General features: G+C 43.1%; 1 protein-coding gene across 1 annotated transcript; it reads left to right on the top strand.

Moving 5' to 3' along the window:
* Nucleotides 1-1,733: 1,733 nt before the first annotated feature.
* On the top strand, nt 1,734-16,849 carry WHAMM (WASP homolog associated with actin, golgi membranes and microtubules). Its single transcript, XM_062583907.1, has 10 exons — nt 1,734-2,309; nt 5,308-5,481; nt 6,838-6,988; nt 7,487-7,656; nt 9,036-9,201; nt 10,152-10,339; nt 11,712-11,798; nt 11,880-11,975; nt 12,352-12,808; nt 15,497-16,849. The coding sequence occupies exons 1-10, from the start codon at nt 1,752-1,754 to the stop codon at nt 15,781-15,783; spliced, it is 2,334 nt and encodes a 777-aa protein (XP_062439891.1). The 5' UTR covers nt 1,734-1,751; the 3' UTR covers nt 15,784-16,849.
* The last annotated feature ends 574 nt before the right edge of the window (nt 16,850-17,423 follow it).

Here is a 17,423-nt window from a genome sequence, read left to right as displayed (position 1 = left end):
TGACTCTACATGTTTTCCGAGGGTGAGTATCTTGCATCTGATACACAAAACATGTATTCTGAGCAAACTGACTCAAATGGAGAAACACATATAAACATCAATACTGAAAATTAAATGTAAGTATCTGTTCTTTTCTTTATTAAAGTTTAATGGCAAAGTGCTTCTCTCTCTTAAATAAAGAGAAGGGTTACTACTGGGGTTAGTTGGAATCAAGATCAGACTCCAAAAAAAATGCTATCAGAAACCATAATGTACACACTTGTTGCACCTATGCATACACCTCCGCCCCTGCATGTGTATGTTAGAACTCATGGAAGGCAAATTATAATGAAGAAAGTGGCTAATGGCTCAGTAAGAGGAGGTTTTTCATAGGAACATATTGCTTCATTCTATGCTCAGTAGATCAGCTGGTTAAAAAGAATAGGCCATATATTACCACTGATTATTGTGATTACTGTAGTACTTGAGCTCTATATATCCACTTAAATCCACAAACCTTTCAGTTATCCAGCAGACAATCCTCTGCTTGTGAACAAACTACTGAGCTAACCTTGCTGGCAAGTTATTTTTAAATATGTTTGAGAACACTGCATTATATATATATATACCTATGTATGTATATATATCTTGAACTTTAAAAGGACAGTGCAATGGGGAATCTTGACATAGCTCTGCTTTTTCCTCCTTTTCCAATTAAGTTTGGCAACCTCCAATTGTTTGCTCCTTCAGTACAGAATTAGAAATGAATTACCAATGTAGTCATGATCATATTACTGCTGACAACACCTCTATCATTTGTGAGATCAGAGCAGAAATGTTAACGTTTATGTTGTCAGACAGATTTTATTAGTTTTCAAATGGAACTAATTTTTGCCTTTATATTGTTAATCTATGGTGTCTCGCAGACCTTAATCTAGGGAGAAATTACTAGTGTCAGCTTCAATTCCAAAGATAGAACACAACCTTTTCTTTACCATAAATTAAATTCAGCCTTGCATACAATGCCCGAATAAGAAGCAAGTGCTTCATAAAAATCACTGCACTTCTGCACTCCTATCAGAAGCACAGAAAGCAGCATTTAAGCAGCCTGTCCAAACAAATACACCCGCTGAGGGCGCGCCCTTGGATCGGGGTGGTGCATGCTACTGTTCTCCTGAAGTCTTTCAACGTGCGAGAAGCGCGACGCGGAGCGGGCGGGATGCGTGTGCGCGTAGGCGGTAGATGTTTCCTGCCTAAGCAGACGTGCCCCACAAAAGCTGGCTTCATTTGGGGCCTTCAAATTCGGCGTGCTGATCAGCTAAACGACCCCAGAGCTGAGCCTCACTGAGGGACAGGCCCGGCCTCAGGCCCGGGCTTCGGCCCGGCCACACTCCGCCCATCGCTTTTTACCCATCGCCCTCGTCCGTTTTTGCGCACTGCGAGGCCTCTGCTCCCCTCCCACGCGCGCGGCTCCCCAGCTTTTTTGTTTTGTTTTGTTTTTTGTTTTGTTTTTGTTTTTTGTTTTGTTTTTCCCCCCATTTCGGCCGTGTGAGGGCCGGGCGCCCCTCCCCCCTCCGCCCCCCGCCGCCGGCAGCGCCCGCCCTTTCCGGAGGCCACGCCCTTACCCCCGCCCCCGAGCGGCGCCGAGCCAATGCGGGCCGCGGGCTGCCGTGACGCGCGCGGCGAGGCCCCGCCCCGGCGGAGGCGGCTCGGTTTCTGTTTCGCTGTGCGGCGGGCGGGGGTCGCGCCCCGCCGCCGCCGCCGCCGCCATCATGGAGCCGCAGCCCGACAGCCTGGAGGGCTGGGTGGCCGTGCGCGACGCCGCCTTCGCCGAGCCGCGCCCGCCGCGGCTGCGCTTCCTGGCGGGCTGGAACGACGCGGAGGGCAAGTTCGCCGTGACCTGCCACGGCGCGGCGGCGGCGGCGGCGGGGGGCGAGGCGGCGGCGGCGCGGCAGAGCTGGGCCGGCCTCTTCTCGGCGCAGGCCCTGCTGGGCGTCCACCGGCAGCTGGCGGCCGTGTGCCCGCGCCTGGAGCCCGCCTTCCCCGCGCTGCGCGGCGCCGCGGGCGGGCTGTGGGCCGCGCTGCTGGCGGGCGGCGCGGCGCGGCGCGAGGCCGAGGCCGAGGCCGCGGCGCAGGAGCAGTGCCGGCAGCTGGAGCGCTACCTGGGCTGCGCCCTGGAGCTCTGCGGCGGCCGCGTGCTGCTGGACGCGCTCTTCGCCGCCGAGCGCCGCCGCCACGACGACGACGACGACTACTACGAGAGCGTGCAGGAGCTGCGCGGCCGGGCCCTGCGCGGCCACCTGGCCCGCGCCGAGGAGGCCCTGCGGCGGGTACGGCCCGGCCGTCGTGCTCGAGCCCCCTGCCGCCCCCGCTGCCTCCCGTCGCGTCCCCTGCTGCCTGCCCCCCGCTCGCTTGAACGGCTCAGGGGTCGCCCGCGGGCGCCGTGGCGGGGGCGGCCGAGTCGCCGGCGTCGTCCTGCTCGCGGCGTTGCCCCGTGCCGTGGTCGGCGCTTGCGCAAACGCTTCTTTGGGTGGCCGGGAGCGCCCAGTCGACGCGCTCGAGCGTCGAGAGCGGCCAGTCTTTGTAAGCAGCCCTGTGCTAAGCAGGGAATAAGCGAGCTGCTTGAGGGCTCTACGTGTGAGGCACTGGGCACTTGCTTAAGCTGCAGGCGCTCCTGAAAAAATACATTCCTAAAAATACCCAACCGCGCTGAGCGCGGAGTGGAGTAGTGGCCCGGGAGGAGAGTAGCGATAACTTTCCTGTGAAGCTCTCAGGCTGCCTTCTTGCAGTGATGCCAGTGGCTGGGGGATTCTGCGTCAAAAGTTAATTAAACCAAACCAATCCATAGGCCTATACCAAATAGATGTTCTGTAATCAGAAACTTGTTTTTCCAAAGTGTACAAATTTGGCCTATTGAATGTATAGTTATCTTATGATACTAACCCTTTATGTCTTTGTTACTCTAAGTTCCTACTTGCTCTAGGTGTCTAGCTGGATTTTTTTTCACTTGTATTAAGGGCTCTGTTTTAAGGATGGTAACTAGTGCATTAGGACTTTGCCGTGTTAACATCAGGTTTAAAGGCAATTTAACATCACTGGTGCTGTTGCTGCTAAAGCTTTTTTGCTCTGCCTTGCAGAGCATGTTGAAAGGCATTTTGTGAAAATGATCCTACTTTGGCAAGAAATTGAGACAGTTGGCTTTAGGCTAGTGTTTTCTGTTTAACTGCTTAATAGTTGTAATTCCCATTCCTTCTCAGAAAGATAGTGTTTCTAAAGGGGCTTTAGTCAGCATGAAGCTCATGCACAATGTTGCATACAAAAGTTACAGTATCTGTGTGACTGTAACAGTCCATGGCCCAGTTAGAAATACATTCTGGCCCTTGTGCTCTTCTGCAAGCAGCACAGAACAATAAATGCCTATGTGGCAGTTTGGGATTTGATGGTTAAGTATAACTCAGTGCCAATTATCCTGCTATTACCAACTACATATTAGCTACATCTAAGGATACTTTAAATGTTACTGTTGTATTTCCAGGCCTCACAAGAACATAAGTTCATTATATGCAGTGTAGATCAAGTTACCCAAGACCCCCTGAGCAAAGCCAAAAATGAAACCTGTCTTCCGTCTCCAAACTAACCTTAAATATCAGAGCATCTTTCTTCCCTGTTTACATCCATGTTTCCTCAGATACTTCATCCTCTGGGGTAGATGACTAGAGATAAAAGGAGAAACATTTGCAATAGTGCAGAAGTTGCCCGTGTAAAACAGAGGAGAGGAGCAGTATGTAGATGTTTCATTTTTGTGTGTCTTTGTTCAAAGATAAGTCTTAAAAACCCGAGAGCAATATCATCACCTACCACCGCTTGAGTCATTTTGGCTAATGGTGAACTGGAGTTCTATTAAAAGAATAGCAAATTGTATAAATGCAAGGATTTTCCAGAAAAACTATGACAAATAATTTTCTTATGAGTAGACTGAAATTTCATAATTACTTCCCCTCTCCCTAGTATAAATATCCTCCATCCAGGGTGGATGGCCCTCAGTGTATGAATACAAGAACCAGAATGTGCATGAATAATTTTTGCTTAGCTTTAACAGTGGAAAAAACAGACTGTTCAATTGCTACGGTTGGACCCCAGGACAGCGTCTGAGCTGCCCCTGGCTCCTGGGATGACCAGGAACATTGCGCTTCTGGGCCTTGAGTTCCCCCATCCTGCCCCTGCCAGGACTGGGGAGAGGGCAGGCAGGCACTGGCCGCACCCCAACTCCTCTGCCCATCCCGGAGGATCCTCCGGCTGGGACCTTTGCTCCTGCTGTCGTACGCAGGCTCGGCTGGCAGGAGCAACCGGCAGAGTTTCATGCCAGTACTTTTCAGTTGCAACATAGTCAGGTGCATGTTTCAAAGTGTTTTTTCTTGATTGTCACAGCACTGAGCACCTTCTGTTCCCTCCCCTCCATCCCTTAAGGACCTGCAGCACAAACTGTAGCCTTCCCAGAAGGTCTTGTGTTTCTCACCGGAGCTTACCTCTGGTTCCTCAGCTGCCTCTGTCCTGGCACATAGATTGCACCATGGTCTCTGTTATCTGCTGGCAAAGAAAAATCTTTGAAGCTTTGATTGATGCTAAGTAAACAAAGGAAAGATTCTAAATTCATTTTTCATCATAGGGGCAAATGAATACTTTAAATGAGCACTGAACTATCAGTAAGAGACAGTTGCTCCCTGGAAGAGTTGCAAGTTATAAAATGTAATATTTCTAGCACTCAGATTGGAATAAATTATTACGAATTTTAAAAAAGAAAGAGGTTAAAGGAATTTAGCTGCAGAGTATATCAAGAGTAGAAATCTGGTTTTGAATTCTTATTTTTAAAAGAAAGTCTGATTTTTTACATGCTTTAAATGAGAAATTCTGGATCCAGAAACTCATGTCATATTAGAAGGCACTTAGTAATTGTGAAAGAGTTGGAAGAACTAGTTTACGAATGCCTTACTTGCCCTTACAATATTCAGACATCCCCTGCGAGCCATCTGTATTTATAAAGTCAGCTGTGCACAGCTATTAGCATTTTTGTCATGGAACGCCCTAGGCACGATTCCCCTTGCGGTCTCCTAATGCAATATGCAGCAATTAGTGCCCTTAAGAGTATGTTGCTAATGGTATTTCCTGCTGGGAATGGTTGCTGAGAGCTTGGAGCGGTCCTTCTGCGTGATGGAAAGCCTTGGCTCTTTCTGGTGATAAATGACAGGTTCTTTCCACCAGAGCTTGTCAGCAGTCAGCACACACAAATGCAAAACGCAGCCAAATCAGACTTACCTTTTATCCTTCTAGATTCTTAAGCAGCATAAAAGTGCTGACACAATGGTGGCTTTGATGAAGGTTTATGAAGAAGAAGACGAAACTTATCAGGACTTGGTTACCATGGCAACGCAATTCTACCAGTTTTTACTGCAGCCCTTCAGAGAGATGCGCGAACTGGCGACCCTGTGCAAACTGGAAATCCTGGTAGGTCTGCCCTTACAAAAGGAAAAAACAAGTTATGTAGTGGGTCATCATCTGCTCTTGGAGCAGTTTAGACTCCAAATCATTTGATTATCTTTAGACTCCCCAATTCTGTTCTCACCTACTTCCTTTTTCCTGCCAAGCCACCAGACGTGACTGAGAAGGTCAGAGTTACAGCAGATCTGCTCTGAGAGGATCTACTGAAATGAAGTCCATGGTATTGGCTTAAATAGGATTGTACCTGCTGAACCCAACCAGCTTCCCACCAGTGTCTTGCCTCCCTCCACTGGGAGGTATTAAAAAACATCCCTAACCTCTTCATGTCTGTGGTATGACTCTGGTAGGCTCAATTTGCAGAAGTCTGAGTAGTCTTTGCTGGGTCATCTTCAATGAAATTAGTCTATAACATAGGGAATACTGTCCCACAGCAATGCTGATGTAGCATGTTAACTCAGCTGTGGTGGCGGAAGTGGTATTACCATACAGCAGTTTTCTGTCGCTGCTTGAGCCTGCTAGAAGTACAAGCTAAAATGCAAATCACTTGTCAGTTTGTTCATTTAATTCTACATGATCTTAAACTGGAAGCCCATAGTCAAGAATTATGCACCTTGAAAGGACAGACCTTTGCTATTTTGATTTCCCCTTAACTATTCTACTAAAATTATAGTGAGCTATTAATGTTGTAGGAAAGAGCAGAACAGTTGTAAGTTAAGACTCTTAAGATTTTTAGCTACTGAAAGTCTAAATCTGTGAGGGTAAAACAGTATGCAGTACTGAAAATTAAAGCAAAAATTGGAATGGATTAAACTGAAAGTTTTCTTCTGCATAGATAACATCTTAAAAGGAAGTTTAGGCTCATATAAAATTTACTTCTTAAGAAAAGACAAATCGAATAGTAGTCTTGTACCCGCATACCCTCTATCAGTTTTCTGTGGGCTTGAAAATACTGTCTTATGTTTCTTTTCTATATCCCTGTTCCTGTGTGAAAGAACTGCCAAACAGGGGGACCTGCCAGGAATGTGCTGTCAACACATGGGGGAAAAATAGAAGGGAACATTGCACATAGAACAGTGTGTCTGAGTTACTTCTAGTAACAACTAGAAATGTTTCACACTGACACGATTTTTAGGATGAGGATTTACAAATATTTTAAGAAGTAAATGAATGCAAAGCAAACATTAAAGTCATGACAGGTTATGCATTAACCTGGGGATTGGGGAGCAGGGTCTGGACAGTGGCCCGTATTGTGAGAGGACGGTCAGCTTTGCCACTGTGCTCTACCTCGCTTGCAACATGTTTCAGTGTAGGCTGCACCACTGTGGTAACCAGTTGATAATTGAGGATTTTGTCTCCTTGCAGAAATCTTTACAGTATGATAAGCTGGGGCCTAAAAGAATAGCAGCTTTGCAGAAAGATGCTGAGGAATGGACTAAGCGGGCAGAGGATGCTGTGTGCTCCATTCAGGATATCACTGTGAACTACTTCAAGGAAACCGTGAAGGCCCTGGCAGGTAATCACAGTGAATTTCCGCAAAAGGTTGTGATTCGCACTTGTCTTTGGGAATTAAAAAGCCCTTTGGTGTTCTATCTCTGTAAACCCTGAGGTTAGGATGAGTGTTTTGTTCACCTAGACTTGCATCTTTTAACCAGCTTGATTTACAATTTGCATTGGCTTACACATGGATGTCATCAAGACCTGAGAATCATGACTCCAAACTTCTAAATAAAAAGCATGCACATCTTTAACCTTTGCTGTGAAAACATCAAGAATTTCAGGGTATTAACTGAGTACATTGCTGTGTAATCGTTAATGTATGTTTACATGGTACAGTTAAGTATTTGACTTACATTTATAAAACCATAAATTCAATCTTGCACTCTTATAATTTCAAAAGCTTCAGAAATTGTTTAGTAGCATCAGCATTTTTAGCACTGCAGCTGTAGTGGAACACATAAGGTTATTAGGACACTGCATTTTTCCTATCTTACTGCAATGTTTTAATCTGCAGCAATGCACAAACAGATGGAACAAGATCAGAAAAGATTTGGTCAAGCCACCTGGGCATCAGCTTTGCCAAGACTAGAAAACCTGAAGTATATGTTAGCTAAAGAAACCCTTCAGCATCTGCGGGCAAGGGAATTGTGTCTGAAACAGAAGAAAACTGGCATTCAGAAAAACGTAAGACCCCTGCAAAACACGCTTTTCTGACACAGATTTGTGAAGGGCTGATCAAAACCCACAGAAGGGGCATGGGGAGACTTTTGAAGTCTTTGTCTATGCAACTGGGTTTAGAAGACATTTTTCAACAAAGCACCCAAGTTCTGTTCTAAGCATTTTACAGAATTGTAGCGTGTTATAAACTACTTTAAAAAATACATGCATATACATATGTATACATATATATATATAGAGAGAGAGTGTTTCCTGACAGTTTGTGAAAAAGAAATAATTTTTAATTTTACAAGCAAACAGAAAGCTTAAATTAATTGTTTTTCAACATAGCTTTAAATTATGGAAAATGCCTATCTCCTGTTTTTTTAAATTGCTCCTGCACACATGAGGATACTTAGGAAGCTTAGGATAAACATTTTTATAGTTCAAGTGTTGTGTTAGCATTTATATTATTAACCTTTAAAACTATTAGTTGCAGGAAGAATAAAAGCTGAGATTTATTTTCAGAGAACACTGCAAAAGAAAGATATTTACTTAATATTCTGATTGTTTCTACTTGATGCCATCTAACTGCTGCTAGGAGCACCTAGCACTAGTACACTGCACTAAATGTAATTGTTCTTAGGAGCAGCGTTATTTGTGCAGATTATATTGAAACCTTTTCTGGTAGGCCTCAGCACAGTGAATATCAATAGCAGTTTTATCACAAAGGGCACAAATACCCTTTTAATTAAAAAATAGTTGTGGTGCTACATCATGCTTGGTGGAGAATACCTCTTTTTGAAAGAAGCTTTTCACAAATTAAATCTGCATTAGAACAGGAAATTATTAAATGACCAATCAGTATATTTCTAATTCACAGCACCCAGTTGATTTTATATTTTCATTTGGGAGCAGGGAAAGGCAGGTGGAGAGGAAAGGGTTTTTTCTTCCCCTAATTTTCCTCTGGGATAACAGCTTACTGATAACTTTATCTCTCTAAAACTTGTTTGACAGACTCTCACCAACTTTTAGGAGCCTGATGCAAATGTTAAGGGAGAAGGTACATAAGATGGCCTGTGCCCAATCTCATAGTTTGCTGCTGGCAAAAAAGGGGAGAGGTCCTGCTCTTGGCTGTGTCTTCCCATCATTTGCCTTTCCCTGGCTCTAGTTCCTGTCAGCCTCTCCATGAGCTGATTGAATTCAGTAAGCAAGCAGAAAGTGAAACCAATTTCATGCCAGGTTGGGGAGCTGAACTGTCCAAGCAGAGTGCAGTGAGCAGCACAGTCAAAGTCCACAGTAAGGTGGACTCAAAGGCAGAGGAGAGGGAGATTCATCCCTTCTTTGGTGGTGCACTGTCACTCATACATGTTTTGCTATTTTTTTTTCTCTTTGGGATTATATAGATGGAGAATCTTGATGAACAAGAAGAGAACCTAACTGTAGCAGAAGAGCTGGAAATGGAGTACTATGAAACCCAACTGGAATTATATAATGTACAGCTTGAAGTATTGAAATATGAAGAGATACTTCTTATTGTACAATTGGACACTTTAAGGAGACAGATTAAAGGTAAGAATAAACAAATATTTAAGCACATGTCCAAAAAGTAGCAGTGATACAGCCTTCTCTGGTTTTGTATTAAGAAAAAAAAAAAAAAAAGAATATTATTCCTACTCAGGTCTTGATACTAGAAAGCATCCCTTGAAAACATTAGTGTTGGGACAGCATCTGATATTTTGTCTCCTAAAAGTAATTCAATAATGTAGGTTAAAAAAAAATAAAGCCACACTGGTGACTCTTTTTGACAGCAGCTGTGATACATGCGTGCACCAGTTTGGCATGGGAGATAACTTTGTTACAGATACCTGTTGCTCTTACAGGATCTATGTATGGAAACTGAAATTTCCTTCAGAGAACCTACTGAAAGGTTCAAAAAGGTTCAAAATTCATCACAAAACTATTGTAATTTAGTATGTAAAAATAGCAAAATATATCCTATTAATGACAAAAAGAGGTGATTTTAGCTAGATGCTACTTGAGTACTGATGTATTAACTGTCCCTTCTTAACATATTTATAACCAAATTAGGCAGCAGTCTTGTTCATGCTTATTTGTGCTTTATGATTTCCCTATTACTGTGCAGTATGCATTGCTTCTGCTTGTTGCATAATTAAAACCTAGTAAATAGGAAAATAAATCATGCAGTGCTGATCAGAACAGTCTTCAGTTTTCCAGGAAAACTCCTGTCAGTGAAGGTAGAGTTAAAGCACAGAGAGACATAGGAAAGAGGAAGCTAAATAACAGCAAATGCTAACAGCATAAACTTGATCCTGCAAAGCATCCATGTGAGTAGCATTACATGTTTGTGTAAGACTTTGAAGGACCAAGCTTGACTCTGAAGCGTTACACTTTCTAGTAACTAACTGGCTGCCTTCAGTGGCTTTTAAAATGTTATTATTTCTTTAAATATTTAAACAACTGTAGCAAAAATTTTTTTTTAATACCAAATGCCTTTTTAGAGAAACAGGATGAAGTTATTTACTATGATACATGTGAAAATCCTGAGGAGCTCAAGATCATTGAACAGACAATGGGACAACATCACACTAACTCGTCAGAAATGACAAAGCTGAGGCGGAAGACTAAGCAGTTGGAGACAAGGCGTGGAACTGTCTGTGCGAGGAGAGCCTACCTCAGGAACAAAAAAGTAAATGCAGCCCTGGAGCTGTGCAGGTTCTTTAACTGATGTCATAAGTCTTGACCCACAAGGGACGGACAGAAAATAACTAGGGAAGCTTTGGGTGGAATATAACAAGATGATGTGTGACGTGCCAATGCCTGCAAAGCAGAACGAGGGGTAATGTGATTTTAAGCCACCTTTATGCTCCACTCTGTGGTGCAAATAGCCCTCTAGTGTATTAAGGGAGCGCAAACTTACACGGATGACCCAGGAGGTTTTTCCTCTATCAGCTAAACCTCTTGGAGAGCCATGCTATGGCTAGCTGGAGCTTTGCCTTGACTGCCTGGTATAAAGCAGCTGCAATACGGGAGAAACCTTGGCCTGCAGTGAAGGAAGCTGCAATGACAGAATAGCACACACAATGATGCTTACTTTACCTTTGAATGGGAAAGAAGGGAAATTTTAACTACTGCAATTTTCTCTCCAGCCTCTCAGTTCTGTGCAAGGGACAATTTTTGCTTCCCATTTGGAGCGAGATACTAGGAATAAACAAATGAGATCACAGTTGACTCTCGTGGACTTTCCCAGTGAGCTGGGCTTCCTTTACAGCTGTGCAGTGCTGCTGAGCCAGAAAGCGGAGTTTAAACCAAGGGCATCTGGCCTTTAACCCCTCACTAGTCCAGATAAAATGGGAATCTCATTGGAAGTGTTTCACAAATGGTTGTCATCTCCTGCAACTGCTTTCTCAGCAGATACTCCCTCTGCTTCCATTTTCATGCGTTTAATTGCTGTCTGTTGGTTACATAACACTAAAGCCACATGACAGATGATTCGCAAATGCTTACCCAACCATGTGGATAATCCCTCTCTATACAGTGACAACTTGTGATTCAGAGAAAATACTGAAATCTGCAACTTCTCGGAGGCCCTTTTTTTTGCTGACAGAGGGTATCCCTGTCAGCCATTCCTTATGTTTCACATACCTCTGCTTCCCTGCCCCTTGTATGTGGGAGCTATAGCAAATGAGGGACAGAAGGAGAATAGCCCTGTGTTTCTGCAGTGCCCTGCTAACTTCCTTCTGCCCTTCTTCTCATGTTTTTGCACCCATTCCCTCCAGTTGGTACATGGATGAAATTTCTTCAGAGCTTGTTGCTACCTTTTATTTTTTCTTTAAACCTAAATACAAGACAGAGGAATCTGTTCAGATTTGGGTACTGGATACTGACTTTACCTATAGGGCCTCACATCTGGCACCTGCTGTGCTTAGGGATCCTCTGGCACAGCCAAGCACATGGTGTTGGTCACTAGAGTGGCTTTTGCACATGAGTTAATGGCACAGACTGCATACACAGTAAATATTAACTAATCAAGGGTTGCATGAATTTTGTTGTTTCACCAGGATCAATGTGAAGCAAGCCATCGGCAGAGACTGCAACAGGCAGAGGAGAGCAAAAAACGCTTCCAGCAGCATCACAGCATACAGATAGTGAGTACTGAATAGCAGCCTTGCAGAATCTGGCAGCTTGTTTTCATGCACAAATGCTCATGTACATGTGTTTTAATACAGAAAAGAGACAAGCGAAAAGAGGAAGAGAAAAAGAAAAAAGCTTGGATAAGCCAAGAACGTCAGAAAACACTGGAAAGACTGAGAACATTCAGGGAGGCAAGTACTGTGAACTACAGTAATCCTACATGGTGTCAAAACAGGGAGACATAAAGTAGCCATAGCTCACTTGTGTGTGCAGTCCAGATTAGAGCCCACCATTTGAGTGACCTAAATTAGGACTGTGTGTAATGAGTGAAAGGAATCCACTAGGAAAATAGCTTCCAGGTACAGAGCCTGTTGCAAAGAGCAGAAGTAGGGAAATCACTTTGAAAGAAATACCTTGATATTCCTTTAACTCTGTTCAGTATTGAATTTTCTGCTTGAATTCTGTGTACAGGAGTGGTTCAAGTCTGCAACTTTTTGTCTCTTTGGGGATGCTGTTTTTACCAGTCCAATGACGGAGTGACTTCCTGCCTTACTCTTTGTTTTTCAGAAATGCCCAGCTCACATTGAGCTGAAAACATCTTCTCCCCAGCCTCTCAGTCCCAAGAGGCCGCGAAGCATCACCCAGCAGGCTGGAATGCTGTCCCCCCTGCCTTCATCAAGAGTGATGCTGGAACTGGAGCAGCCAACGAGCATGCAGCTAGCAGAAGCAGAAGGCAAAATTTTAAAAACTTCTCATCAGAATACCCCAGCAGATCTCCCTGTCCAGATTTTTGTGGCTGCTGGTGACTCAAAGCAACAAAAGCACAGTGAGGAGCTGATGGACTCTCCATCCTCACCACCACCACCACCCCCTCCTCTACCTCCTCCCCCTCCCCCTCCCCCTTTACCTCTCCATGTTAAGACACCATCAGCAATAGAGGATAAGCCACTTCCCCTTAGCTCTGAGGTCCCTGGAATGCACAGGAAGGATGACTTATTCAGGACATCTGTAAATAATTATGTAGGTAAGTATACTCACATCAACTGGATTTTCTCATTCTTCCTTTCCTGTGTTTTTGAGTTCTCTGTCCCTCTGGTTCTGGACATTAACATTGTTTTGCAGTCTTGCTCAAGAGAATGAAGCTTTTAGAAAGCTTGGTCTAAGAAACCACGAACAGTAACACTGACCACAAGTCAGGATACTAAATGAATAACAATGATTTGGATATCGAGTTTGATATACTTCACAGGGCACTGACTTTTAGTGTTTGTAACTCAGCATGTTTTGAGAAGCACTATCAAGTTGGACATACAGGTCAATAATTTTTTAGAACATTTGGACTTGAATTGCTGTGCTGGAATCTTACATTGCTCTGTAAGAGTGGCCTTAGAAGTGAGTTTAAACTATTCTTAATCACAGCATTGATAGTTCTGTGGAGATTGTGTTTCTCATACTACAAATGCCACTGCTTTAACAGAGAGGAATGTGGCAGAAGCGATTCCAAGTTGCTGGGGTTTATTCTCAGTATTTGATGAGAAGCAGCCTCTGTTTCCAGGTTTATTCTTGCCACAGTTTTGCCACCTTTCAACTGAATGTGGCATACTGTTTGAGGATTAATCATGTCCAGTAAGAAGGACTGCTGTGAATGTATTTGTGCTTGTACTAAGGTTATTCTTCAGTATTTCCATACTGCAGAACCATCAGTTTGGACCACGCACATTTGTGAAGTTAACATAGTCTGTGTCCACCTAGAATTTGCTTAGTTTCTAAATAAAATTTACTTAGGATGATTCATGCAGAATTCAGCCAAGATTTGAAAGGCATCTGCTTCAGCGTACTTGCGTTCCTGGGGCAACAATTCTGCTCTGGTACACATCTGCTTTCTTAGAGGAAGATCACAGAGGTGTAACTGAAGGCTGAACTCTGCAATTGAAACACAGCAGTTTGGATGAGACTAGAGCTCAGCTATTTCCCAAGCTTACACTGGTTACATCCTGCTAACAGGCTTATTTTTACCTCTAAAGCAAGCAGATATTCTGAGTATCCAGAGAGATTGATCTAAGTGGGAAGGCAGCAATTTTTCATTGTCAATTTTCAGAGTTCAGCTTATGTTAGAATGAAGCAGGTCTTTAAATATAGTACATTCCTTTCCGTTTTCCGGCTCTTCACAATACATCTAAGCAGCCTTTGTAACTTCTCAGTTGAGAGGAAAACCACAGGCAGAAATACCTAGAGAAGTTCGTGTCTTCAGTTCTTCCAAGGGATGGTGAAGGAGAAGCAGACTGAAGGGCTGAGATGCAGTCGGGCTGCCATGGCAAACTGCTGCGCATCCAGTAGCTTAGTTTGCTGTCTTCAGTCCGGGAGGTCTATGAGATAACTACCGTAGATACTCGTAAGAAGCTTTAGTTAGCAACAGGAGTTGTTCACCAAGGCAGTCTGCTACCAGAATAGCCCTGCTAGTAGCTAATATTTAATGTCATTCACAGCAAACATTGATGTTCTTTTATTATTTTTGGATAAGGAAAATCCTGTTTTTCTGCTTATTGGAGGGATCCAATTGGTTGTTCACACCTCTTTCATACAAACAACATGTTAATTGCTGTAATAGTAATCAATAAAATACTGCCATACTTGCTGAAACTACTTAATGAAGAGGTAGTTTTTGCTAGCATCATACTTTCATATTTTCTAAGTGGAACTACTATTATTGGTTAGTCTAACTTTTTTTTACAAGGCAGCACATTTGATTAATATACTTGCTTCCTAGAAAGCTTTGTAAGATCAGTTTGTGGATCTGTGCTCAATCCTTTTCTGGCATCTCAATCTCTGAAGGTACCATAGAATTTAGCAGAATGTTAAATTTTCACTGTTTGATGTTAATCACATAACCCTCTCTGCACTGCCAATGACAAAAATACCTCCTGCTGTGAGGCACAGATGGCCTAGACCTATGGCTGGAGGAGTCGCTGTGGACTGCTGTCCAGGGAAGCTGCCTTCCCTGTCTGACAGTCTGAAGTTAGCAACAAAGAATCCAACAAAAGGGATAAAACACAAGTTATGGTGTGTACTAAGAGAGCCAGGAGAAGCTCTCTCAGTATGATGTCCTTTATAGTCTAAAGTTTAGAAACATACACCTGAGATTTAAATCCTGTTGTAAAATCAGAATTATTTTTTAAGTCCGTGCAGAAAAGAGCTGCCTGCCTACCTGCTTAGGGCCTGATCCAACTCCCACTGACTTCAGTGGTGCAGTTTCAAGCCTTTCTACTCAAATCATTTCATTTTTCTCTTCGTTGAGCAAAAATGCAATTGACAGTCTCAGCAGGCAACTGAGAAAGCTAGAAGGAATGGTAGATTGTTTCTAATATAGAATAAAAGACTTTATTTGGTTCAGTAATATTGTTTTGAAAGCCCATAAAGCCATAATGAAAAAGAAGCATCCTCCTTTGTGGATAATTTCTTCTTTAGTGCACAGCTTTGTGTGATGTTAAAGAGGTGCTGGATGCTCAATACAAGGTATAAAAGCTTTTAACTATTCAGTTCCAGAACCTGGAACTGCAAAATCTTGCAGAAGTCTGTGCCAGAACAGTTCATTCTCTTTTCCTGTCTTCAGCAATGATGAAGGGAAGAACTGTGAACACATGGATAGAGTTTCATACCTCCCAGTGTGGTTGTCTTGTTCTTTCTTCCAATAACAGCTGACTTATCTGTGCAGGAACCATGGACGAGGTTTTGGCTTCTCTAAAACACGGTGAAGGTGTTCTTCGCAAAGCGAAACAACCAGATCCCTACGCCTCTGTGAAAGACGACATTCTCTCTGCCATAAGGCAAGGAGTTAAACTGAGAAAAGTGAATCAAGATACTGAGAAAGAGAACAGGAAAGAATCCTGTAATGAGCTGGAAAGAAGCATTAAGGCAGTCATCCAGAGAATTAAAAAAGTGTCTGCTGATTCTGAAGAAGAGGAAAACAATGATCAGAACAGTAGGGAATGGGAGAGCTAACCCTTTGAGAATATCAGATGTACTGACTGGAACATAGTATGTGTCTCATTTTGCACATTGTAGGAGACTGTTCCTTTCAAAATGGAAGAACGACACGTGTGTGTGTATTCTTGTCACAGTCCAAAATCTGTTATATGGTAAGTGTCCTGCTGATCTTCTGCAAGAGCTGCAGATTCTTATTTTTGCATGGGAAATGATACTCCAAAAATGCTTGCATTAATAGGCAATTCTGTCTCAGCTATGCAGACTTGAGTCTTCACTGTATCTGAAGACTGCTAAAATACTGAATTGAAATATACATTATATGTGTTGTGGTGTGATAATGTTGAGACACTAACTGAAGATCTGCTTTGTGAATTAAAAATTCAATCAAACCTGTGGTGGTAAAGCAGTCCTGAAGTCAAAGCAAAATTTGAAAGCACTCTCATTACTACCTCCATTGTCAGAAATTCCTTTAATGTGTTGCTTTTCTCATACAGCTCACTCTCAGATAACTGCTTGGATACTCCATTTGTGATGATGTTGTAAAGTGTGCACATTGGAAGGGTTTGGCAGTGCTGAATGGGAAAACTCATACCAAGTTTGAAATAAACACTATTGTACTAATTACTGGAAGGTTTAGTTTTTAGCTGGAAATTTAAATATAGAATATTTTTGAAAGCTAAGCATCTTTCATATGTCCGGTTATATTGAACTGTTGGCAGAGAAGAAAGTGCCAAAATACTGTGTGTAATGTTTTCTGTGATCTAGCCCTGTAATACAGAGCTGCGTTTCTCCACTGAGAAGATCCATACATGTTTATATCTGCTGTCATGAATTTGTATCACCTGAAAGCACCTTGTAAATGGCAGTTATTTACATTATACCTGAAACCTAACTATCTTAAAATTTACGTACATTATATATATAGACTTTCTATTTTGGGTAAATAATGACAAAAATGATTCAAAGTTTTCTTGGAGTTTATTATTGACCCTTAATAAAAATATATCCTGACAGAAGTGGCTTCAGTGTGCTCTCATTTTAACAAGTGGCAGTGGTGCTCCTTCACTTACGGAGTATGTAAATGCTGTTATTTCTCAAATATTTGTGAATTGTAATTTGATAATAAACTTGCAAGTATAGTACCTTAATTCCATGTTTTACTATAGAGTAGCAGATCTATTTAATCAGGACAGCAAATACGCAGCTAGCAGTTTCATGAGAAGCAGCTAGGGTTCATCTTTTCCTGTTTAGCACCTACTGCTATTTGAAAGGGATAAAAACCCAGTTCTTCTATCACAGTGCGTACTGCTAGAAACAGAAATTTTACTAATGGATCATCGTTCAAACACAGAGGTCTCTTTCATAGGCTAAGTTCAGACCCAAGCAAAAGGAGCAGGAGTCAGGAATAACTAATTCTGTTGCCGTCAAACAGACCAGAGCTGCAAGTGGCAGCAGCCACACGGGTGAGTCCCTGTGCAGTGTGAGAGGTGTCAGGCCATGGAGCCACCTCTGGTGTGACGTCTGGGTGAGGCGGCTTGTGGAGGGGAAGCTGAAAGAGTGCTTGCCCCCCGCCCTGACCCAGCCCGCCGGGCACTCTCGCTGTGCCCCGCAGTGGTGCCAAGCTGCTGTTGGACATGAGCATGGTGCATGTTCGT

This window comes from Rhea pennata, chromosome 10 (assembly GCF_028389875.1).
Source record: "Rhea pennata isolate bPtePen1 chromosome 10, bPtePen1.pri, whole genome shotgun sequence".
Taxonomy (NCBI): Eukaryota; Metazoa; Chordata; class Aves; order Rheiformes; family Rheidae; genus Rhea; species Rhea pennata.
Note: the sequence above shows the minus strand (reverse complement) of the source record. Positions and strands in the feature narration are given on the sequence as shown.

Bases quoted from the DNA above. Each gene is read 5' to 3' on its own strand.
- WHAMM (XM_062583907.1), top strand. From the start codon at position 1,752: ATGGAGCCGCAGCCCGACAGCCTGGAGGGCTGGGTGGCCGTGCGCGAC. The intron at 6,989-7,486 runs GTAATCACAGTG...TTTAATCTGCAG, and splicing joins AACCGTGAAGGCCCTGGCAG to CAATGCACAAACAGATGGAA. The intron at 7,657-9,035 runs GTAAGACCCCTG...GGGATTATATAG, and splicing joins AAACTGGCATTCAGAAAAAC to ATGGAGAATCTTGATGAACA.